This window comes from Poeciliopsis prolifica, unplaced genomic scaffold (assembly GCF_027474105.1).
Source record: "Poeciliopsis prolifica strain line A6 unplaced genomic scaffold, Auburn_PproV2 SCAFFOLD041, whole genome shotgun sequence".
Lineage (NCBI taxonomy): Eukaryota > Metazoa > Chordata > Actinopteri > Cyprinodontiformes > Poeciliidae > Poeciliopsis > Poeciliopsis prolifica.
The window spans coordinates 4,947,703-4,974,204 of record NW_026562416.1 but is presented as its reverse complement, the minus strand read 5'-3'; the positions used below and the strand labels follow the sequence as shown (position 1 = coordinate 4,974,204).

The window sequence follows — 26,502 nt, the reverse complement described above, 5'->3', positions numbered from 1 at the left end:
GCATTTGCCACCATTATGACAGCTTCTTAAGTTTTTTTTTTTTTCCGTTGTTTTTATATGTAGTTGTTTGTTCATTATCAGTTTAAAACAAAGATCCACGACAGTCACTTGGTCATACAAGCATAAAATGTGCAGATTGGCTTAAGTTCTTGATTTTTTTTCCTGTTTTTTTTTTCTTAGCTTTTCTTCAAAAAAAAAAAAAAAAAAGAAATCCAGACAGAGTGGCTACAATAATAATATTAACAATAGTAATAATATAATAATAGCACTTGACTTCACTTCAGCACAGTTTAAAAAAAGACAGAAATAAAGGTTATAAAGGTGCTTTTTTGTGTTTTGTTTTTCTAAAATCTGATTTGATGTGAAGCGAAGTCCCCCCTTCTGCCCCCTTCCTCCCTCCTCATCCTCCTCCTCCTCCTCTCAGCGGGGAAGTGGCGGGCAGAAGTCCAGTGCCGGTCAGACGAAGAAGTAGTGACTGAAGTATTGCCAACTGGTCTGTCTTTTTCTTTTTTTCAGTTTTTTTGTAGTGGTTCCACTCTGGTTCAGGACAAAAAGAGGAGAAGGAGAAATGGGAACAAAAAAAAAGTTGTACACACACGCACTGCTGGCACCATGTTTGTTTAAAAGTCCGTCATCACAAATAAACAAACAAAAAGAAATTGTAAAAGAGTTGAAAATAATAGGGGTTTAAGAAATGAAGAAAAAGCAAAAAGGAGGGCTGTCGGGGGGACGAATTGCTCCCATTTTACAAAATGTAACAAAATTTGTCCGCAAATTTTACAAATCTATCAGTACAGGAAAAAAACAAACAAACAAACAAATATATCCTATTTACAATGACAACAAGAAGAAGAACCCTTTTTTTTTCAAAAGTGTAGTGAGAATGCAGCAGATCCCAGCTTTGGCACACGGCGATTTTGTTTTGTCTGTCTTTTTTTCCATGTTTGTTTGTTTCAGATCCAACCTGTCTGACGATCTGTCGGTCGATCCGTCGATCTGTCGGTTGGTGTGTACAGTCAAACTGTTGCTGCAGGCACACATTCAGTGCTCTGGTTCACCTTCCTCCTCATCATCCTCACATCTCCAAAAGCAACCCAGGTCACGCACAACATCACCTCAGCCTTCACTCTGCCCGCCCATCGGTCGAGTTCAACCGCCGGCTCTAATCTGCTTCCTACAGGCTCACTTCGTAGAAGGGTTCTGTTATTCAAGAGGCTTTTAAGAGGCTTAGCGTAAAGCACAGATCATTAACGTAGTCTACTTATACTCGGACTGGTTAGACCATAAACAAACAAGTCAGGAAGTTTTAAAAAAAAGGTATTAAAAACTTCCTTTAAGTGATAGTTTAGAACAATTTAAATCCAATTTAAAGGAAAATTAGTTACTGGATGAGTCTGAAGTTTCACATTTTCACCTCATTTTTCAATAGTAGAGTTTCAATTTAACTACTTTAAATCTGACAGTTTGATGAGATAAATCTTTTTGTGCGCAAATAGGAAATTGTCATACAAAATGCGCCATTTTTCATGCATGTGTATCAGGGTGAATTCTTAGAAAAAAACCTTCGAATAAAAAAGGTGATGCTTCTTAAAGAAAAAAATTAATTTAGAGTTCCTAATCAGAAACTCTAAGTGAGATTCAGTAATGAATCTCACCGGTCAGAAAAAAAAAGTGATTGCTTATTTACAAGTATTACCTGTAAGAAGTATTGTTAAAAAAAGACTTAAAAAGATACCTGTCAATCTGTCATTTCTTGATTTAGTTTTAATAAATTATTTTTAATCTCATTTTTGACTTTGAATTTTTGATTGAATTAGCAGCTAAAACTATTATTATGTTTCAAGTCTTCATTGCACAATTTGTTTTTAATACTTTTTTTAGATTTTGCTACTGAGTAAAAATGAGAGTCTACAAAACTGATATTAGCTTCATAATTTGTGGAACTAGCAGCCTGGAGATGACTGCTTATCATATTTACTTCAGGTTTAAACTATATTAATTTAAAGGAAGTGATGGGCGGCACTCCACAATGTGTTTTGCTTTTTGACAGGAAACATTTTCAAACATTGTTTTTGGCAGCCTTCTTTCAGCCAGCTGACAGGCAGTGTGAAGAAATGGTGGAAAGAAAGACATTTTGTCATTCAGGCACTTCTTCTGAAAAACCATTAAAAGCACTTTAAAGAGCAGCAACAAAGGTTTTGCAACCAAAATTGCTAAAAACCTTGGCAAACCTAAAAAAAAACAACAAAAAAAACATGATTAGACTTGATGAAGAACTTTAGACATATGATGATAAAATAGTGCTTCAGCCCCTGCCATGCCTTTAATTTGGTAAAACTGATTGTACAGACAGGATTTTTACATTTGTGCGCTGAAACTCGTTTTTTGCAAATTAGCTTAAATGCCTTTCTGTTTTGTTTGTATATTACTTTTATTAAACCCACTTCACTGTGAAAGCTGGAAGCATAAATATGAACTCGATTAAAAAGGAGGGATTTTTCAATTACTTTCACAGATTGTGACCCTGAATTTCTATTTGAGCTCTTCAGATTTTGGTATGGGTATATGCTTGCTCATGTCCCCTAATAAAACCGGCCGCCTCAAAAGCCCACTCTTATTTAAACTCAAAAATCGTTCCCATCCTGGGATCACTTCAGCAGGAAAACATGGACGACACTGCCTCAAACCGAATGGAGGAAGATGTTGTGCATGACCTCGGATGCGACAATCAAGAGATAAGAATTGGTTTTTAAAAAATAATAATACAGTACAATATCTGTTAATTAAAAGAAAATAAAAAAAAGAACTTTTGTCTTTCCATTCTTCAGATTCTTTCTTCCTGTACGTTTCCAGCAGCAGCGACGGCGCCAAATCTACAGAAAAAGGACAAGGGAGGGGAAAGAGGTAAAATAAAACCCTCAGTCATTGTTTTTTTTTTTTACAACAAACACAAATGTCATCCTGATGCGATCTCAGATTATTACTACCTTAAAGAGAAAAAAAAATTATATATGTGCGCAGAAAGGGATTAAAAAGCAATTGTTGTGCCAGAAGCTGGCACTCTGTGTTCTAATCCTTGTAGGTGGTTTAATGCTGAAATTTGGCTTTTGTTTGGAAGTGAATTAAATTAGGACCTATAGTCCCTGTGACTACAAAAACAGGACAATAGATTAAAAAACCCCCAAAAAACTAAAATATACCAGTGTTGCTATGAAGATCATTCGCATGAGATTTTTAAAAATATATTTTAAAAGATCAGTGACACAATTACATGATTTAATGGTAAAAAGAAAAAAAAAACTGTTCATACTGCGTGCATGTCTATAATAATCTCCATGAAGTTAAAGGTTTTAGTTCCTGTTTCTTTAAGAACCGTGGCCATTTCTCAGTTTACCGCAGTCAAACAAGCATGTTGAATGGCAGAAATCAATACTTTTCTGTCCACAACAAATAAAAGAAAATTACATACAGACTGCATAGTAACAAAGAAAAAAAAAGATTTGTACTGATGGTTTGAGTATTCCTCTTTTTTTCTTTTTTTTAAATTTGAATACAAATAGAAAGCAGAAAATTATAGCTCAACCTAAATATTTACATATGCTGTCTAGAAAGACAGATAATTATTGTATTTGAGCTGGTGGATCGTTTTGTGGTATGGTATGGAAACAATAATCTTCTCTTGAATGTAAACAGGAGAAGGTTGCAGATTTCAAGAGAAACAAGGTTGGGGAAAAACTATTAGCATTATAGGAGAAGAAGTGGAGGAGTATAAATACCTCAGGGGTTACTTGGTCAACAGACTGAACTGGAGAGACGCAACAATAAAGTCGTATGTAATATAGGAGCTTTAGTGTTTACAGTAAGATGCTGCATATTTTCTGCAACTCTGTTTTCAGAGCGATCTCTTCTGGCGTCATCTGTTAGTGCTGCAGCATCAGAGCCAGGGACTTAAAAATGCACCACAAGCTGATAAAAAGGCTTTCTGTTCTGGGGATGACTCTGCGACCACAAAGAAGGATTCTTCATTAAGTCAAGAAAATATCAGGCAATGCTGAATGAACATTCTTTACATCTGCCTTTCATACAGCAGTCAGTGGCTGTTCAGTCAGAGGCTTCTTCAGATTTGCTGCAATACTAACTGCTGCAGAATATCCTGCCTGCCTGCAGGGAAAAAGATCAACATCAACTCTAGAAGCTTGGAAAATATGACTTATGACAAAATTTAGGAATTTTGTCATTGAAATTAATAAAGTATTTTCAAATTAAATAAAATTTCCCACCATCTGACATCAAATCAGTCTAATTGTTTAACTTTTTTAAGTCAGTAAGGATGATAAATAATCAATCAGCTTTGTACTAAAATTAGTGGGGAAATAATTGGAAATTTCTTTTGATGATGCTGCAAAAATCTCAGATTCCCATTAAGAATTTAAAACAAATTAGATTTTTTTACTAGCAGTAAAGAAATAAACAATAATAATTTACTTCGTAACCAGCAGCAGACAATCTAAACCTCATCAGCTTCCCATTGATGAACAGCAGACTAAACTGCAAAACTAAAGTCTAAAACTCTTAGAAAGTTGCAAATTATCATTTAGATATCCCAAATAATTCAAATTGGAATTGAAGCGAAGAGCTTTAGAAAAGTGGAACCATAATTTTCTCGGTTTAAAAACAGTTCTGGAAAGTCTGAAAGAAACACTGATACTATCCCTAAACATAAAAGCTAATTGACTGGCTGGTGCCACAAACTAACATTCACGCCTTGACTTCATTTCTACATTCAAGCTGAATATGTAAAAACAAATCTGTATAATTTTGGAAATAAAGAATCAGTGTTCAGAATCAGTCTCAGTCCAGTTACTGCTTGAACATTCCCTGATGAAAAAGTGCAGCAATTAGAATGAAATCCATCTCTGACATGATGATCATTGTGCTCTGTAACAAGGAGAAGCAGAGAAGGATAAAACATTTTCCACAGCATCTTTTATTAAAATGCATCACATTCCAGTTCGGAGGCTGTTTCCTTTGAAGAGGATCTTGCAGCACTTTCTAGTTTCACACACTGATTACTTTCCCCGTCTGTATGTGCTGCTTTGACATGACGGTTCACAGCGCAGTGGAAAATGATTTAGATCTGATTAACATCGGAAGTGATGCGAGCTTTAGGTGGTTACGGCCCTGTAAAATTTTAAATCTGCTTTGAATCATTGCTGTTTCAATCCACTGATTTAAATAATAAAGAAATAGATTTTCTATGATAACTCATTATTTACAATTATTTGAAAACGCATTCAAAACTGAAAGTTGTGGTTATTTGGAAACAGGTAATTTCAGTGTCCACTGTCCTTTGTCTTGAATTATAATAAGAAGCACTGCAGCATTTTAGCAATTAAACCTTCATCTATAAGCTGCGACTGTTGATAAGTTATTACGGGACGCTGCGCCGTGCTACGCTGATTAAATGAAGCCTCAAGCTGCTGTGATTAGTGAGACAGGACAATAGATGATGCACATACACACAGGCACACACATCCACACACACACACACACACACACGCACACACACATACCCACACCCACACACATACGCATCCACACACACACACACACACACACATCCACACACACACACACACACACACACGCGCACGCACGCACGCACGCACGCACGCACGCACGCACGCACGCACGCACACACACAGACACACACACACACACACACACACAATGATAAGCTGTGGAGATCACAGCACATCAATTTTCACTGCAGGAATTTGCTCCATAAATTGTTATGACGCTCTATAACAATCGTTCTTCGTCACTTCTTCTTACAATGATTGCTAACTTCTCACCTGAGGATTTTACTGAGTGAACTGTGGACAAAAAAACCCAAAAACCTGTATAAAAACTAATTTGACCACAATATTCTGATGATTATATGAACTTAGCTATTCAAAGTTCTTTGTTTCTCTGATTATTTTCAAGTTTGAAAGGTCAAATCGGCTCTTACTTTCTTTTTTCTCCCCCTATTTATTGTGATAATGAAAAATAATTGATTTCAAATCATTTATATCTCATTGTTATTCTAAACATTCTGCACAGACACTAAGGATTTTTCTCTGATCTCCGGTGGTCTTCACTCTGAAAGCCTGCTGTCATTCACGCCTCACTATTATACTTGTATGTATCACTGTATTTAAAAGATAAAGCTTGAGTAACCATTCAGATAAATGACTTATGATGTCTTTTAGAAAATTAATTCTTTTAAATAGTGTTAGACATAAGAACAAAAACAGTAAAGGTTTGGTGTGATAACTGTATGATTTTAGTGGTACTTGGCACATTTTTGACATAAGACTCAAGTTAGATGGCATTGAACTGAAACATTGCAAAAAACACATTTCACTTCTGGCTATGGATAGTAAAATCTGTTAGGAACCACACAGTGCTATGGAAATGTTGGATAGCCTTGCAAAGTGATTAAACTCTTTCACATTTTTTCTTTTAAAATCACAAAGCTCCGTGTCTTACATTGGTATTTTGTGACAGACCAACACAAAGTTGCAATAGATATCTGAAAAATGAGGCATTTGTATCTACAGAGTTTATATAATGGGCTATGCTTCCACCAATATCTAAAGTTTGAAATTCTTGTTTGTTCTACTTTGCAAAAAAAAAGCTCAAGCTCAGTCATAACATCACATTTCATGAATTGACTGTGACTGCATGTTAAGGATTGTTGTCCTGTTGAAGGTAAATTTTGTCCCAATTTCAAGCCTTTTTCAGCCTACAGCACACCAACTCTGAGTAGCTTCCTTGTATCATGCAGCCACCACTATGTTCTAATGTGAGGTCACTGTATTCAAAATCAGTTTTGTTCTCATCTGACCGGAGAACATTCAAGTTTCCAATATGTCACAACGTATGGGTCTTCTATGAAATCCATATTTGAGTCTGGAGAGTCTTTGCAGCTCCATGAAGCTGTTTTTTCACTAATATTCTCTGAAAAACCCCTAAGGCCTTTAAATGGCAGTTAAAATCACTCTGAGATCAAATTAAATTTAGATGAATTCTATTTAATAATTGACTTCTGAAGTAGTTATTTAGGTGTATCAAATTATAGAGGGTGAAGAAAAGTGCAAGTAACTGAAAATTATTTATGTTTCTGTCATATAATAGCCACTGAATATGTGGATGAAACGTGTCATTAGGTTCAAGAAGCATAAATATCTTCACAAGAATCTGTATTTATTAGAAGTGAAACTGAAAACGAATGTAATTTTCAGATGTGTTTAAGTTCTGGTAATTAGATAATACACTGCTGTTAGTTATTACTTACAAATTGACACTTTTTGTTTTTACAATATATAAAAAGTTAAGGAGGGTAGAATGAAAGGTGAATAACAGATATAGAGTCTTCATATTGCAATATTAATAAAGTGTTTTCTTTTCCACTGGACATATTTATCCTATTTAATTATCAGTAATGTTTAATTTGAAGCATTTGTCTGGTTATAAATACTTCTGTCCCAAATTTAAACCCATGGAGAAAAGTTGCTGGGGAATGTTTTTAATCTGGAGCCAATTTTAAATCGGCAGGGTTTAGTGGATTTCGGCTTTCACTTGCCACAGTCATCTATCAGTCAGCCAAACTGATCTGGATAGCAGATTTCCGCCTCCAATAATACCTGGCACCTGAGAAGAGCAGCTGCAGTAACAAACTGAGTTTACATAGCAGCTCATGTTCATTTATCATCTTACTCTCAAACTAAGTCACAACCACCCCAACACCTCCCCCGGCTCTTCCGATAACACAAAATTATCATCTTGTTTTTTTTATGAGCTGCACCACTACTGCTGAAATAAACCAGGAAAGTGACAGTTTGATGGAGGCTTAAGCACGTCGGACAGTAAAAGCTGAATTTCTGTAAAAAAAAAAAAAAAAAAAAAAGAAGAAGAAAAAAAACTTCTCTGTGTCGCTGCTGTTGTGTTCGCCGTGGCGGCTCTGATGTGTGGGTTGGAGTGGAGTGGGGACCACGAGAGTGGAGGAGTCTATGAGCGTGGCTGCATCAGTAAATAAATCTGCGTCGCTGTTCAATCGGCATAGCAGCAAATAAAGACAAACGCTGAGGCTCTAGAGGCACCTCCTTCCTTCCTTCCTTCCTTCCTTCCTTCCTTCTTACTTTCCTTCCTTCCTTCCTGCCTTCTTTCCTACTTTCCTTCCTTCCTTCCTTCCTTCCTTCCATCCATCCATCCATCCATCCATCCATCCATCCATCCATCCATCCATCCATCCATCCATCCATCCATCCATCCATCCATCCATCCATCCATCCATCCATCCATCCATCCATCCATCCATCCATCCATCCATCCATCCATCCATCCATCCATCCATCCATCCATCCATCCATCCATCCATCCATCCATCCATCCATCCATCCATCCATCCATCCATCATATTTTAACTAATAACTGTTAGATTTCTGTGATACTCCCGCTGCATAAATTTTCTGTGCCAAATTCTATTTTTAAATTTGTTTTACATCAACAGAACCCTAAAAAGAATGAAAAAGCCTAGAATCCATATTTACTGCTGCTGACTTGACCCCTGTAGTCTGTTTTTTGTTCCACTTTTTGTTGAAAGGGGAGCAGAGTTAAATGGCTTACAAAAGACGACTCCAAATGCAACCCTGGGCAGTCTATAGTTTTGAAAAGAGGAATATTTCTACACTTCCAAACATCAAATCACCAGGGAGGCAAAAACGAAAAAACAAAACAAAAACTAAGTCGGTTTCCAAAGTGCTGTATTTGTCACAACATCTTTTTACCAAGTAGAACTTTTTAATATCAATGAACTGGCCACTATTTTTGTGTTAAATGTCTTTCTTGCAGAGAACAGCACATTTACATTTATTTTAGGAGAGTGAAAAACATATTTGTTGTTTCCCAGTGCTGTCTGTCTCCTGTGGGACAAATAAAAAAACACTTCTGAACTCAAATGTGAAGGTAGAAAAAGCTGCACAATTCTTTTTTTAAACACCACATGTCATTTGCAAAAACTCACTGTTGACTATTTAAAACACGGCGTATTGATTATTGATTTTAGCTGTGAAGTGTTGATTTTGATGCTATTCTAAAGTGGTGGCAATCTTTCCAAAGTGACAGTGTAAGAAGTTGTGTCTCAACCTTTTCCTTTTGTTTTTTAAACAGACATTTGTCTTGAAGAAATCATTTGAACAGATTCTATTTTGATGAGCAAAAGCCAAGCAGCACATTAAGACATTCAATCTTCTGTCAGAACAGACAGTGGAGGGAACAAGCAGTAGACTCTGTCATCACTCTTTGCCCTAGGCAGAGCCTTTTATCTATGAAACTTTGCCACACTGGGGGGTCTGCTGCTATTTCAGGACTCCAATAATTTATAACCCCCCCTTCCAACAAAATCTTTAACCAAGTCACTGTTCAGCCAAAACTCATACAGCGACACACACAAACAAAGACTGGCTGGATTTGTTTGTTTGTTGACTGGGATTGAGGTGTTGGCTTCAACACTGACAGAACAGGGGGGAACATAAGGGGGGACATTGGAGACCAGTGAGGAGCATGCTGAGACAAATCAGTTTTCAATGGAGTGGAAAAAAATATGCAGTGTTAATTTTTTCTATTTTATTTTGCAGAACAATCTGCAGTTATTTTATATTTTAAAGCAGAATTTTTGATAAAAATGTGGAAAGGAGTGAAATCGGGGGACTTAGCTCAGTTAATTGTGAACCTACCGCAGACTACTGAAATGTGCAGCCTTTGTTGAGTGGAGCAAGCTACTTGTTTACGTTGAAAGGCTTGAAAACACCTCTAAAATCTATTAGTTCATAATCAAACAGCAGAAAATTACAGTGAGACACTTGCTGCTAAATTTAGAGTGGTTAAATGGACAGATAATTTTCTTTGCTGGTAGGGGAAGGTAGGGGACAAACTTACATTTGGTGTATTCTGCTCAGAAATGGCCACACTTTTGGATACTTTCTAAAATAATCAACCTTGTTCAGTTTTTGTTGTAACATACAGCAGCCAGTGTATTGTTAAATTGGTGAAACACGTAGCAGGACAATAGTACTATTATGAATGATTATAGGAAAGTACTTTGCTCATGTGAGACGTATTACTTCAATAGTAAAACACTTGTTTTTAGATGCATCTAAAATACTTAACAGAGGTGAAAGCTTTTTTTCTGATTTTAATAGAATAAAACATGTCAATTATTCCATGCAAAATATTATGGTACTAATCTGCAGATTAAAGTAAAATGGGATTGTAAATTATTTAAGAACTTCAATATTTGTAAAAGTGTTAACAAAAGGCACAGTATGTCTGGAGATGCACCAGTGGATCAACTAAGAAATGGAATTGGCCAATTTACCCTCAGCTGGCTCTAAGCTGTGATTGGCCGGCAAAACAGTTATAAATCTGACATCTTTTCCATATTTTGTATGGCTGCAGAGAGATGCATGTGGTAGAGATCGGCTCTGCCAACACTAAGAAGGCCCAATCCATGCGTCCAGCATACCAAAATAAGATAATCAGCTAAAAGCCTTTTTTCTGCTTTTGCTATTGTTATCACTTTTAGAAACCCTGCAAGCAAGACATGATTTGAAAACTGTCTGGTCTTTACAAAGATGTCCCCTTTTCCTGTATGACAAAAACTCAGCAAGTTAGCAGCTCCAGAGGAACAATAAAACATAAAATCATAAAGCATGTACTGTTAACTTTGTTTTGAGGTTAAAAACTATATTCCAGCTCCAGAGGCCGATGCTAACAAGTCATTGGAAGAATATATTAGTTTGAAATGAATCACTAAGGTCTTGGTTATAAAAAGACAGTAGGATGTTATTAACATCAGACGTTTGGGAATTTCTTTGTTTCTACAGCATACATTGGCATTACTTTTTCATTCTTCTGACTCTGACTGGTTCAGAGAGGTGTCAAGTAACTCAACCGATGGGATATAATGAGATATTTGAATTTTATCTTTCATGTTTAGGACTTAAGTTTTGCTTCCATTACATGATCTTATTTGTATGAAATGTTTACAGGTCTGGGGGATTTATCAAAAAGAGCATAAAACAATTTTATTTGAAAGGAATGAAAACCAACAGTGATATAACAGTGAAACATAATTGATTCTTCATTCTGGGCTGCGGGAAAGGTCAAAGGGCACAGATACTGGTTCTTCCTGGACTATCAACATATTTAACATGATGTTCTTGGAAACCATTTTTATTAGCAGGGTTTGTTAGTTGGATGAAGGAGAAAATATTACTTTCTTTTTATTAACATCAAAATTACAAATATTTTTTATTTATTTATTAAGTCAGATCTTAAAGGTGCAGAAAAATAACTAAACATCATTGAGGCCCCTGAAAAATTGAAGTTGATATTCTAGTAAAAGGAAGGTTATCAACATTTGACATTTTATAGCAAAAGTAATTAATCCCCAAACAAAGAATTGACTGATACATGTTATTGTATGTGGAATCTGAACGTAGCTGCAGGTTTAATTAAAAATGTTTGCCTTCAGTTTTTTTTAAGAACTTAATTTTTCTCTTTTATCTAAATTTGCTTTAGAGGTCTTATTATTTTCCCAGGTTTCTTTGAGTCAGAAGACAGCACATAAAGTCATGTTAGAGACATTGCAGAACAAACTTTTTACCTTTATCCAGTAAGCCGCCCGGATGTCTCTTCCGCCATCTTCCTCTCTCGGTCCAGGAGAAGCTCCCGTCCCCTCCTCAGAGGTCCGTCCTCCAGCCAGCTCCCGAACATCTCCCGTGCTCCTCCCATGACTCCCCCGTTCTGGGCCCCGTTCTTCATTTCAGCCATACTCTGTTGCCTCAGTCTGTTGGACCAATTTTAACACCACAGTTACGGTAACAATAGACACCATTAAGTTCCATTATTGTTCCTTAACGCGGCCACTAAAACCCTGCTGGACATCACTGATGAGCCTCATATGAATGATAATGTGTTTGTGTGTCATCTGGGTTTCACTTGGTTCTCTGCTTAGACAATGATAGACGGGATAGGATTCTGGTTCATTAAGCTTTTGTAATGGACAGAAAAATATTAGATGTTTCATAGTAAAATTTCTCATTTACAAGGTGAACATCTTATATTACAAGTAACCTAATTTAAATGCTCTGCATCCTTTAAAAGTGTAATTAATTATTATTATTATTTTTTTATTCCAAAACCAATTGGAAAGGTTTGAAAAGTAGTATATTCATTCATGTGAGGAGTTAGTATTGTTAACAAATTCTGCTTATGAATTAGAATTTGAGCATAAAAGTATAATTTACATTTTATTTGTTTTTCTGAGTGTATAAATTAGCAATATGTGACGTTTTCATTCTGAGGGATATAAATGACACATTTCACTCAACCACTGATCATAGATCAAATTTCATCTTCCCACCAAACTCAGTGAGACGAATAGTGGAGGAAAACAAAACTACAAATATCTCTGTTAGAGAACTGCTGCAAAGAGTGGCATCTTGCGATCCATTGCTCTACATAGCAACTTTGTACTTAGGAATGCAACCTCTGTTAAGTTATGTTCGGTCCTCCTTTTAGAAATTTTTAACTTTTTCCCCTCAGGACATTAGCATAATGTGCCCACAGTAACAACCAAGAGACAGTCTCTTTAACCTGCTGCTATAGCCATAAAACCACAAGTGTTGTTGCCTTTATTGATGGTGATCTGTCAAACTTTTCTGTTTTTTATTATACAACAATGCATGTGTCAACTGATAAGCAGACATGATGCTAATTAATTTTTCAAATTACTATCGGCCATCTCGGTGCACAAGCTTCATAGCTGGAAAATTCCTTTTCTGTTCTACCATCAAACTCATACTCATGTGGAGTTACTGGAATTACTTGCTCGAATCTGACATGAATGAAACTGAGCATGATTACGACCACTGTTAGTTCAAAGAGTTAGTATGTGGAAAATGTTAAGTACATTGGAAGATATTTTGCATATTTTCAGTAAATAACTGTCCAATTTTTTTAATGAAGCACTAGAGTACCTGACTGAGCGACAGTCCAGGACAAATTTCTTAAGAGATGATGTCACTTACAACCAACAAGTATTTTACACTGTGCACAGTCCAGCAAGTTCACACCGACGCTGAGCACAAGGTTTCTACTGTAAAAAAAACAAGGTTTTCTTTGAGTGTGGTTTCGGAAATTGGCAGTCTGATAGGAGAATGTCACGGGCCCCGCAGTCTGACCATGACATTTGTCGTGGTCGTTTTAAGACCATGGGAAGGGTAAATGTCAGGAGTGGTGTCATCATTAAAGCTGTCTATATAGTCTTAATAAACCAGGTGGCATATTAACTTAAAGGCTCAACAGGGTCCAAAGGCAGACTTGTTTGATGTAGACATAAATACTTTGTTTACATCTTTCTTTTGTCAGGAAATTCTTATTAACTTTATATACTTTCAATGAATTTTTTTGAAGCACCAAGGATTTCTTTCTACACTTATTAGAACTGTGTTCGACAAATTTTTAAAAATTTTGAACAAGACTTCTGCAACTGAAAGACTAATCTTAAACTGGAATATGACTTAGTATTACATTGGATGTGAATGGTTTAATTTTATTTATCTGTTGGAATGTTACTGTTCAACTTTTATTTGTAACTTTTAAATTGTGCAAATCCTGAGTTTAATTTTTACTTAAAAATAAATGTGAATCAATGAATATCCTGGTTAAACAAAAATAAACAAAATTATATTTTCTCATGCATTATATTTTTTTAAATAAAATTTTAATAAATACATCTGAATTTATTTATATTCTACTGGCTCCATATTAATTGTTTCCTTTATGTCGGATCCTTTGCTAGAAGATCATCATAGTAACATGCAGAACAGCATATTTATTGACTGTAATTGTTTAAATCAATATCAAGGAATAACAGCATTAAAAATCAGAATAATAGGGGGCGTATTATCGAGGCTGTTTATCTGTTATGGATGTTTCCAACTTCTCAAACACACAAATATTCAGCATACATGAAACAAAATATTATTAAAAAAAAGCTCCTTTGTAGGCATTTTGCTTTTTTCTGAATTTAGAACGTAGTTGTTAATCATTCTTCTGATATTTTGAGGTAATGAGGTGATTACTCACTATTATACTTAATGTGAGTGGGTCATAAGTGGAAAAATTTTAATTAATGAAAAGAAACTAATAATTAAAATGATGCCACACTCTATGGGTACTTAAAACATTAAAATAATGAACTGCTCATACCATGTGGAAACCTTTCAATAAAAACTAAATAACATATGTAAAATCATATTTTATATATTACTTTAGATCATAAAATGTATATGAATTTATTTAAGCTAAAGCTAAACTCTAGTGCAATTTGTGTTAAGCAATATGTGTGCATTTCTTTGCACTATCAAGAGTTCAAGAGACATTAAAGAGTTTAAATTGTTTTAGGCTTCACAGAACCAACAGTAGCAAGAAGGATTTCATTGTGCTGCCAGCGAAGGTTCACATCGTCTTTTTTTATCTATTTATTTTTTACAGCGACTGAGCCAGAATCCAGAGCTCACTCCTGGGAAGAATAAAATGCTTGCCAAATTATTGTGCAGATATTGGTTTCCAACCTAATGGCTGTGTTATCTGGCCAAACATGTCCCAAGCTGCTCGATAGGAAGGAAGACTAAATGATGTCCCATATATTGGTAGGTTAACACCTTGAAAACAATGGTAATATGGTAGCTAGCAAAAAAAAAGCTGACACCCATTGAGAGAGAAATAGAAATTCATTTTGGATGCACAGGTAACCAGAAAAAAGTGCTGGTGGGCAGAAAATTTTGCTGGAGATAATAAGAGAATATTAAGTAAACACTGACTGCATAAAAGTGCAAAAGAAGTGAAACTAAAACTTGTTCTGAGAATACCAGATGATGAAATATATCAACCTTGGGAATTGAATCCAAATAGACTTACCTACTCTGAATAATTTCTATCATCTCATCCATAAAACTGAAGATTTCAAGCTGAGGCACGAGTTAGTTGCCCTGAAAGCTGGTCTTGATAAAATAAGTCATGACAACGTATTAATTTTCTACAGCACAACCAGGACAAAACAGAGTTTTTAGTCATCGGTCCTGAGACGCAGAGGGAGAAACTTCACACTAAATTAGGTGCTCTGGCACAGCACCCATATCGAGTTGTGAAGAAGCTCAGCATTATTTTTGAGTCAGATCAAATAATAATTATAAAAATGTAACTCATTATTAACATAATGAATGCAAATTCTTCCAGTTAAAGAACTGCCAGATTAAGTCTTTTTCTTAATCCAAGCCAATGTAGACATTTTCATACATGCTGTTATCACCTGCAGAACTGATTATTGTGATGCTCTTCTTTGTTATCCAAAAAAATTCAAAAAAGTGAATCTCATCAGAGGAATTAATACAAAACTAAGTTGCATATCTTCTGAAAAGAACCAGAAGGAGAGTCTGTGGGATTCTGATTCTCTGCTGCTTCGTCCTGTCTTTCAGCGTTGATATTAAGATTCTTTAAATTACTTTTTGAGTTTTGAATGGGTTTAATCCAAAATATCCATCTTATTTGCTTTTGACTTCTGTTAGAAACAGAGGTCTGCAGATTCAGGTATTTTATTAAGCCTGGAAGCTCGGATGAGGCATCTTTTAATTACTCTTGACTTCCACTGTAAAATGACCTTCCTCAGGACCCGAGGGCAGCTGGGAGAGTTCAAAGTTTTTAAGCAAACTCAAGAAATATTGGTTTAGCAAAGCTTTTAATCATGTTCAATTTGTTATTTTATTCAAAAATTTAGTTTATGTACTTCTGGTATTGTTATTGATAACAAGTAGTTTTAAACTTTGTAAATACAGTTGACAATCAATGGAAAAGTTCAACTGATTCATCACAGCTCGACTGAAGGAGGCCAAAAAGATAAAATTCCAATAAGTTTACGACACACGAAGATAGTATAGTTATCCATATTTTAGAAGCAAAAGAAACCAGTAAAGGCTAAATTTAATTCAGAGGTGTTTTGATGAGGCCAACATTTAAATGCAAGAGTCAAGCTCCTCATGTGTAGAAATGCCGAGTTCACGTGATGTGGGTTTGAGCAATAGAAAAATATTGCCTACAACTGTGTAGTTTTGAGTTAACAAATTTACACAAAAATATCAAGATTCTCACAGAAACATATAGAACCTTAAATAACCTATAAAGACAGTTTTTCTGAAAAAGAAGGTTGATTTGGGGTTTAGTTGCACTTTAAACATCTTCATTTGGGTTGAGTATTACATGTTCTACAAGACTACAGCAATGGACAACTTTTGTTTTGTTTTGTCTATATTTAGCTTTTTGTCTTTATCTAGCTGGTTTGTTAAAAGTACAAAACATAACACTAATAATTCTGCCACTGAGAGGTTTATGTATTTCTACAATTTTTCTTTCAGACAGATATATTCAGGAGTATATAGTAGAATATTCAAGGGTTGAAGACATAATAAGTGCAAAAATTTATAAGTTTTTCATAGTTTTTTAATCATGTCATTTTGAAACCTACATTTCTAAATGCTAGAGCAAAAATACCAAAGATAACCAAGATTAAAGTACCTGCCAGCAAACTGGTCTTGTAGCTCAGTGTGCTGCTGATTGTTGAGACTGTTGGAACGCTGGTCCAGCAGCCATCCAAACTCCAGCTCCAGCACTTTGTTGTTGTTTGCTACGGCTCCTTCCTGACAATGCTGGATGATGCTGGATGAAGTTTTCTCAGGGGAACACACAGACTGCCCCTGCCCTCCATTTATTCTATTGTTGTGAAAGAGTTCTGTCAGTTCCATACTCTGCAGCCGAGTGTCAGTGAACCAACGAGCGAGCTCGGAGCGAGCAAGTCCTTTCCGACCTTCCATCTGGTGTAACTCCTCAGGGGAAGGCCACCGTGTTTGAGCAAAATCGTCCTTGAGGAGTGCCAGTGATCGGTTGTCTGGAGGCACTGAGCAGGTATTTAAGTTAGGGATGGAAGAAGCAATGGAGAGGGCATGTGAAGGTAAAGGAGGGCTCTTAAGATTGACCACATTAGTGTTTGTTTTGTGCACCCCGTTCAGCTGTAGAGTTTGATGCTGTTGTGGATGTAACTGTTTCTCCCCTATGCTTGGAGTACCACTCAATTTCTTGGTGCCCATGGAGTTCAGAAGGGCTTGTTCCAGGTTGTCTCGTAGTGCACGGCGCTCCACAAACCAGCTGTCAATTTCCTGATGAGACAGGCGGGTCGTGGCTGCAAGATTGTCCACATCGCTATGTGTGGGAAAGCTGTTCCGCAAGAAATTCTCCTCCAAGACCTTCAGTTGTTTTGCTGTTTTTCCTTTCATCCTTTCCAGCAGAGGGAACTGAGTCATCACTGAGGACTTTGGATTAAAATCTTGTTTTTGTGGTGTTGAAGCATCGCCACCGTCCAAATGTATGATTCCATTATTGTGAGTAGGGAACGTCTGATCTGTGTACAATTTACCATCTAAACGGGATGTCCCATTAGCCTCTGTCAGAGGACTGACAATCTTATCTCCTCTGGGGTAGCCAGAATTAATCTGATGCTCCTTTAGTTTCTTGCACTCCAGAGGGAACCCCTGAATCTGTGAAGGGATTTTAGCTGGAGTACGAACAGACTGGATGATGGTTGGCCGCCTTATGTGAGAGTTTATTGACGGAGGAGAGTTTGTCAGGTTCAAATCAGGCAAAGGTTGAGTATTAGTATGCTTTTCTTTGGGACTAATGGTTGTAGTTCGAGGAATTAGCAAAGAGTTTTTAAATGGTGGGGCATATATAGGCGGAGGAGCTATCATAGGTCTTGTTAAGGACTCTGGAAATACCATGGAAGGCAAAGAGACCACTGGCTTTGTCTTGGAATTTCCAGTTGCAGAGAGAAACTTCCCTTTGGAGGACGATAGTAGTGATGACGATGAAGATGGTGGCAGCATTGAAGGCACAGGAAAAGATGGCCTCTTCATTTCTGCATTGACTAGCGAAGCTGCTCCAGGTCTTTTCATTTCCATAGGAATTGGTGGTGGAGCCATCAGTAGTCGGTCTTTCTGGGGTGGTGGTGGTGGAGGAGGAGCCATAAGAAGCTTATCTTTAGGGTCACCAGAATGAGGGGCCACCGCCATGATAGGTCGCTTTGCCTCGGGACCAATCTGTGACGCTAGATGTGTGGTCAGGGATCGTTTAAGATTGTGGCTGGAACCTATCGTTACCCCTGCAGACGAATTTGTGGATGAGACAATACTTAATTCACTGGACACAGTTGTCCGCACCTGACCTGGGTGCTCGACAGTTGTGTGAACAATAGGCTGCTTGGACAATTTGGCAGAAGGATGAGATATAGGGCTGGTAAATGTGTGATGGGCAGGAGGAATAGAACCATTGAACATTTTCTTTCTGGCTTCCTCCACCTCTTCTGGAGACCAGGTGATTCCTTGCTTCAGCCGCTGGGTGGTGAACCAGACTTTGATCTGTTCCTCCGGATGCTTGGAGGCAGCCGTGAGCCATGACAGCTCGGCATGAGTTGGGTAAGGAAATTTGTTAAAGGATGAGATCAATGTCAAATTGTCATCTAAGGAAGGGTTGTATTTGGTGGTGTTCAAAGGAACAGCTATTTTTGGTACACAGTTAAAGTTGGGTGGGCGCTTAAGCATTGGGGTGACATGAGAGAGCCCTTGAAGGATGGTGGGTTCAGGTATGATAACTGTTCCATTGATGTTCAACGCTGTGATCTGATCCTTCTGGATCAAACCATCCAGTTGGCCTTGAAAGTCTGCTCCTCCAAAGAGGGATTGCATGTTACAGGGTGTTTTTACTGTTGTTGATATACAAGGTGGAAAAATGGAACTACTGTTGCCTTCACCTTCCTCGTCTGTCATTTTGCATTCAGTTGAATTGTCTTTGCCTTCGATTGTCTGTTCTAAGATAGTCTGATTGTTCCTTTGTATCCTTTTAAACTTGAAGTTTGTTTCACCTGGGTGATGGCTTTCATTATGCTCTGTGAGGGAGTCAAACTTCTTGGTGTTGAAGTTGCACACAGCACAGAGATACAGTGGATTCAGAATGACGTTAGGGTGACTGGAGTCTACATGTTCCTTAAAGTCACTCAGATTCTGTGTCAAAAATGGACAGTACTTGCATTTGTACCCTCTGGGCTGCTTTTTCTCTGACACCTGTTCAGATTCAGTTTGTTTGTCTTTCAGTTCACTTATGTCTACATTTTCCATGACATGAGTTTGATCTCCTTTATTGGACTCCAGCTCTTGTACTAATGGCTCAAGGTTTTGTGTTTCCACTTGCTTTAAAAATGTACCCTTGTCAGTGTTCTCTGTAGTCTCCTGCTGTGGATCCTGCTTTGCATTGGTTTCTGATAGTTCTGACTGTCCATTTGCCGTCATGACATTGGCAGACAGTTTTTTCATATCAATCATCACGTCTTCTGGATCTTCTAGCTCATCGGGCAGGTCGCTTATGACTCGGACCATGCAAGGTGTGGAGGACTTTCTACGGCTGGACATGATGGCTGTTGCTGCTGGTGTTGGTGGTAATAGCTGTGCTGGTGCTGTTGATTGTGTTGAAGAGACCGTGGATTTTGGATGGTAGTGCTGGTGACCAAGCTTAGCGGATTGTTGGGTCTTTTTAAGCGAACCTTACTGAAGCGAATAGTAGCTGATGTCTGTGGATACCAGTTGGTGGGTGAAGGAGTAGTCTCCAGCGTGCAAGAGCGAGGGTGAAAACCACCTGATGGAACAGGCCCAGGACCGGCTGTGCAGTGGCGTCTCCCGCTCACCGGCAGTGTCAGCTCCCAGCCTGGGCGTCATGGGAGGGCATCACAGACAGCAGCGGGAGTCAAGCTGCAGAGACACAAGCAACAAGAGGTAAAAATAGTTGTTAATTATCTGAATCATTAATTATTTATTGAAGAATCACAAAAGCATGCTAAGATGTAAGAAGAAAAAATCTGCATTAAAAGGCGAGATGGTGTTCTGTATTTTAAAATGTTATGACTTTAAAAGTGTTCTATTGAAATTTCTTGAAATTGACCAAAGTAGTTCCTAATCACAGGAAAAATATTACATGTATACAATCTTCCCCTAACAAAAAATTACTTTCTGAACCACCTTTTGTTGAATATGCACATGTAAAATCTACTCTGGCATCTGTGAACATCAATTTTCAAGCATCACCAGATAGCAGAATGACCTTTAGGACAGAGCCATTGCACATGGTAGCTCTGTCACTGCCTATATGCTTAGAATTGTCCTACTGGAAATTGAACCTTCAACAAAAGTATTTTACCATCCATCTTTTAGCACAATGTAAATTTAAAATCTAGGTCAATTAGATAAATTTTGGTCTCATTTGAGTGAAAGACATTCTTCAAAATTATTGCTTTGTGCCAAACTAAAAATAGAAAATTATTTCCTGAACTGCTGTTTCTTGTTCTTCACAATACTGTTTCAAATGAGTTCTCTATGGCTACACTTACACAACAGGCAAATGTGACCCAAATCTGATTTCTTTGCCTGGTGTGCAGTCCATAGCAAACTTTTTCATAGCAGTCTGCAGGCCAATTCCAATCTTTTCACCTTTCAAAAATTTTATTTGCGCCACTTTCATGTTGTGAAAGAGATGTAAATGTTGTGTTTTCCCTGTGTTCATACATGGAAATGTATATTTGGTGTTTAAACTATTAAATAGGCAGTTTTAACTGTTTCTAGAATGGCCCCAAGTATTCACGTATTTCACAAGTTAACAGAACATTGTCAAGAGTGGATCTGTATAATTTGTGAATCCAAGCGAGGGACAACAACAGGTTAAAACACAACTCAGTGTTGACAAGTTACATCAGCCTCCATTTCCTTTAAAATCCAAGCCAGGTTTCTGTGCCGGTGCATGTCCAAACATTGCAGGAGCCTTGTTACGTCAGCCTTAATCAGATGCTGGCAAATTAAAAACTCCTTGTGACAAAGCCAGGAGGCCTGGAGTTGAGAAACGAGAGGAGCCCAACTTACGACAGAAAAAGAGAAAGGTAGAAAGACAGAGACAGAGAGAGAGAAAGAGAGAGACGCCATTCTTAAAATATTACCAGAAATATGGCTGCCACTTAATCAGGACACAGTGTTCCAGGCCAATTGCTTGTAAATGCAATAAATTTGAAGAGTCCACAGAAACTACAAAAGATGGAAAAAAATAAAGTCTCCAAACTCCAAACCCCATTAAAAAGACATTAGTCGTCTTTCATAGATTCGGGCAAAGACAACTTCACAGGATAATTACCCTGTAATCATGTAATAAGAGAGACTCAGTGATGAGATCTCCTGACAGCTATCATCCACACAATGGCACAGAGACAGTGAGATAAAAACAGATGGGGATGGGAAAAAGGAGGGAAATGGGACGGCAGGTATGTATAAATATGGGAAGAAGTGTACGTGTGTATGAGTGTGTGTATGGGGGGGATTGGGTAAAAAGATAAATGGAAAATACCTGAAAACTATGGGATTAAAAGGGAGGAGAGTAATAAAACAGAGAATATGAGGGAGAGATAAGGTGAAAGGAAGGAGGAAAGTTAATAAAAAAAATGCAGTTTAAACTAGGCCATGGCCTGGCACACACAGAGAGAGAATACCTAAACAGAATGGAGAAGATAAGACAGAACAGGAAGAAGACAAACAGAAAAAAGACAAAGGGTGGGAAAGTCTTTTTCAAGAGACATTTAAAAAGAAATGGGGAAGAAAATCTGAAATGCACAAGGTAGAATTAGAAACATATGAAAATTTCAAAAAGTACTAAATAAAGATGTAGAAAGTTTTAAAATGTGGCTTAATAAGTTAGATGATCTTCCTTGCCAGGAAGAAAAATGGTATTTCAGTACCTAATTAGTGTTGGGCAAGCTGTTATTTGTCCCATGTGTCAATAAATGCTGGACATATTTCATGCTCTTGCAGTCTTGATCAGCTTCTCATCGCTTAGTTTATAGCTGACTATCCAGAGCCTAGTTTAAGCAGAGCACTGTGCAATGATACTGAACTAATCCTATGTTATTATAAATCTCATGCATTTACATTGCTGCTTATTTCCTGCTGCAACTAATGAGATTTTCCTAAACAGCTAAAACAAGAGACCAAGTGCTGCTGACTAAAGAAACGATAAGTTGATAGAAACGAGGTGCAAAAGAGATTCTCTTTTCTGAGGTACGATACATGAGTTCTGAATATCTTTTCCTCAAAGTGTTGCATTTACTCTATAGATTGGTGGTGAACATATTGTTTGCTGTGTAAGTTATCAGTGAACAGAAATAATTGGACTTTTTTTTAAATCTCAAAAATGTGGGTTCTTCATAATCTTGGCATTGTCTGATGATTACTGTCAACATTTCAAAAGACTGATTTTAACACCAGCTTTTTCTACTTTATATAACTATTATTTTCATCCTCTTTCTTGGACATGGGATTAGAATTTAGCCAATTTGGCATACATTATCTGTACTTTAGGGTTATTATTTCATAGGGTGTTGTCATGGCAGTTTTTTGTTTTGTTTTTTATGGCGATAAATTTGTTAAGCCAAAAATAAAAATAAAACTTCTATTCAATCAGCAGTCTTTTTTACAAGTTACAAGTCTAAGGCAAAGATGATTTATGAAAATCACCTTACATCTGGCTTTGCTTGAATGGAATATTATCCTGTTCTTTTAAGTTTGAAGATTGGCTAAGAAAATTTGCCTTTGTGTCCCATCATATTTATACTCCATGGAAACCGGAAGTCAATGATTTCCAATTAAACATTCCCTGACACTTTAAAAACATTAAAAATAATCTGCAATTACAATTTTGTTAAATTAGTCAGTGGAGTCCCTAATTTTGGCACAGATGACTTTATAAAACAATTTCTTAAACAAAATAAAAATCTTTCTTTCAACAAATGAAACACATTTTTACAACTCTTGCAGTTTGAAGCTATGCTACTGCAATGTAATGTTGCTTTGAGATTTTTAACACTTTTGTTTTTTACCAGGGTGGCATCCAAAAGGTGCAGAGGGCGCCGCAACATGAACTCCTGTATTGTACCAAATCAATAAAGAAGCTTGTTGTTATATTGTAACACAATCTCAAAGATCTTTTCAATTTAATGAGGAAAACAAAAAAAAATGATTAAAAAAAATTAAAACTAAGCATTAAAAAACTAATTTTACTTCATAAAAGTGACATATTCAAAATTTAATTATGTGTCACATTTCATCTTTCTGTCCAATTCATATCTACTACTTCCATCTAGCATTTATTTCTGTTTTGGCCACTTATTTGTCAAACTGAAAATCCTTTTACAGAACCCATTCTGGAGGTGTTATGGTTTTAAAAATACACTCTAAATCCACTGATCAGATTAAAAGAAAAAGTCAGAAATCAGTACAAGCCAGAAAACTCCTGATTGGTGTATTCCTACCAAAGGTTTGAGGTTATAAAGCTTTAAGCTTCCAGACTGCATATAAAAAAATACGACTTACATTTTACACAGTAAACAATCAATAGCATGCCCTAAAGTGACCAAATATTCATTCATGTATTGTAGTTCCCTGAATATCTGTTTGTTTTAAATCCTTTGCCAGGGATCCAGCTGCTGGCATAAGTAAAGTGGGAGAAGACGGTGAAGGCAGATGGGAAAAGAGATAAAACGGCAGGAAAACCAGAGAAACAACCAGAGAACATATGTATAGAAAATAGGTGGAAGGAGATGAGTGCAGAAACAAAGAAAGAGAATACAAAGAACTGTGGATTAACAGTGAAGGGGTCATTGAGAAAGGACAAGAGGGCGTAGGAGGAAAGAAATTAGAGATCAGAAAAAGAGACTTAGAGGAAAAAAAAAGACAGAAATAGAGATGAGCAAAAGAGGGAAATAGATCGGACAGGGGGGAAAGTAAAAACTGAAGAAGCAGACGGAGCTGCAGGCTGGAGCATTTTATTTGAGCAGTGACAGCAGCCTCGCTTCCTGAGGAAAAGTGCTGCGACTGCCAGCTCCAGAAAAAAAATAGAAGAAAAGGGAAAAAAAAGAAAAAGAAAAACACAACAGTGTCATGTTTTGCTGCATCACTGGATCGGCCTTGAGGACTCCGGGCCAACTTCTGACGAGGGGAGTCATATGCCGCTTGGCTGCGTCCCATTTTGTTGGGCTCAGCTCAGCTCCATGCATCCTTGTAATTACTTGTACAGTATTTGTGTGCAGGGGATTACTTGGAGCGTGGCACCACTCTAATTATAGAGGAAATAATAAAACTGCAGCAGTGTAAACAATGATTTGCAATTGTGCAAGAAGCAACAAATGGTTCTTTTGAGAGGGAAGGAAATCAACCTCTTAAATTCCTTTATTCAAAGATGTTGGAGGCAAGTTTACATTTTAAATTGATGCAAGATTTAACATTAAAATCTGAGTTAATAAAGCTCTCAGGATCATCCTCTTTAAAAGATGAAGGAAACCAAATCGAGACAAAATTTTAGACCCCCATCTCGACTGAAAGTGATATCAAAGTAACCTGAGTGGCTCTGCATGGTGAAGCAAGGTTCACTGCAAGTTTACAGACAAAAAAAGATCAGATTTTATCCCCATCAAGGGCAGAGGAAACTATTAGTCTAACCAGAAACTGGATCCATTAATTTATCCAACTGCAGGGAAGGTAGAAAACAACAACAATAGGGCACAAGAGGGTGTCAGGGAAGCCATAAAGAAACATGAAGATAAAAAAGGAAGGTAATGAGGAGATGTCTTGGGAAATGAAATGACAAATTAGGAGCATAAAAGGTAGATTGGAAGGAGCCAAGTGTGCTAATAGGAGTGGTTAAAGATGTTTTAGTGGAACAAGGGCAAAATGGAGGGTATATCAGCTCCCAGCCAGGGACACAGTCTATATTTTGGCAAAGAAGAAGCAGTACAAAAAAATGAAATCCACAAACGTTTTATGACCACCAGTTGCTCTCGACCGCCACAGATTGGTAGCTTGTGATTCACACTGAACAAAGACGAATTCAGCCCAATTCAGTCAGTTTCCAAAAGTGGTATTTCTGGCAGCTAACTGAAGCTGCTCGGGGGCGTGTGATGACAGAAGACAATCCATGGCTTAACCATACATGAAAATGTAAAGAGAGTGCAAATAAAACACTACTGCTGTGTTCACCTCCACTTTTACACACAAATCAAACTCGACCTGTTTTCGCTTCAGCTCCTTGACTTTTCTTAGAGGCTCTTTTGATAGCACTGACTGCCAACTTATGAATTTCTAAGCGGGTACTCTATCATTTTTCTTTACTAAAGAAACTGGTTCGCTGATGAAAAGCCTCCTAGGAGGGACTGAATCGATTTGGTTTTTCTGAGAACACTAGATGGCACTTGTTAGGAGCCTAGTTTGATTTATTTGATCTCAGAGAGTTATTAAACTAGTTATTACAACTTTATGGAAAACCTCAAACCAGTATGTGAAAAATGACTGTAAAACAGATTATATACAAAAAATACTTTGCCACAGTATTTGCTTTTATATTGCCATGGCTCACCAATGCATGTCCTCTGCGCTTGTAATTGTAAACTCAAAAACTGCACACTACTGATTTGAAAACAAAGGGGAAAAAAAAAGGTAATTTGTGCATTAGCCTGGTGTTGAGTTATTTTCAGTAAATAATTGCTTTCCTTTTTTGACATGGCATTTAACAATAAATCTTTCTGAATGAAAATAGTGATTGCCTGTGAACAAAGTATTTTTTCCATGTACAAGTATCATTAAAGCAAACAGTTCAGTGTAAATAAGTTAATTGTTATAGTTCTAATGCTTACTTAAAATAGAAATATGGTCATCTCTCTGCATGTAGTTTCACAAAATAGGAACATCCTAGTAACAATATTGCGTTTGAAAAAAAAAAACAAACAAAAATATGGTTTTCTGAGACACTTAGAAGTAAAACATGAGGAAGACTCATTTGCACCTTTGTAGAGCTTGGTCAACCTTGGCAGCATCGTGGGGTGAAAACTTCTGGACAAACACAACATTTGTATCACTGCCAAATCTTGCATCCCCTGACTGAAAAAGCTGCCAAAAAAGAGCTTCAAGTGAGAATCTACTTCTCTGGCACCCAGTGACTATTCGAGGTCATATATTAGCTCTTTAAATGTCCATTCTTGATTTTTAAATTACCTCTAAGCACTGTTCCAGAAAGATACATTTCTTTTAGTGGTTATTTGTTAATAGTTAGATAATGTTTTGTTATTTGCAATAGTAATTATGAATGGCGAAATGAACTAGTGAAGGAGGTCTAAAGAGGGTTTATCTGGAGGAAATCAAAGTGGTTAAAACATAAACCTATTGTCTAACTTTTTTTGTACCAAAAGTATCAACTTTCACTTTTGAGATC

At 37.0% G+C, this 26,502-nt stretch overlaps 1 protein-coding gene across 3 annotated transcripts in view; it reads right to left on the bottom strand.

The window, feature by feature from the left end:
- Nucleotides 1-220: 220 nt before the first annotated feature.
- Nucleotides 221-26,502, bottom strand: part of LOC129375715 (zinc fingers and homeoboxes protein 2-like) — a 137,074-nt gene continuing 110,792 nt past the window's right edge. For all 3 annotated transcript variants that reach the window (XM_055054948.1, XM_055054947.1, XM_055054949.1), the window contains 3 exons: nucleotides 16,684-19,958; nucleotides 11,714-11,896; nucleotides 221-2,873 (listed from right to left, as the gene is read on the bottom strand). In XM_055054948.1, coding sequence (XP_054910923.1) covers nucleotides 11,716-11,896; nucleotides 16,684-19,622 — 3,120 coding nt within the window. In that variant the 5' untranslated portion in view covers nucleotides 19,623-19,958 and the 3' untranslated portion in view covers nucleotides 221-2,873; nucleotides 11,714-11,715. The remainder of the gene's footprint in view (nucleotides 2,874-11,713; nucleotides 11,897-16,683; nucleotides 19,959-26,502) is intronic.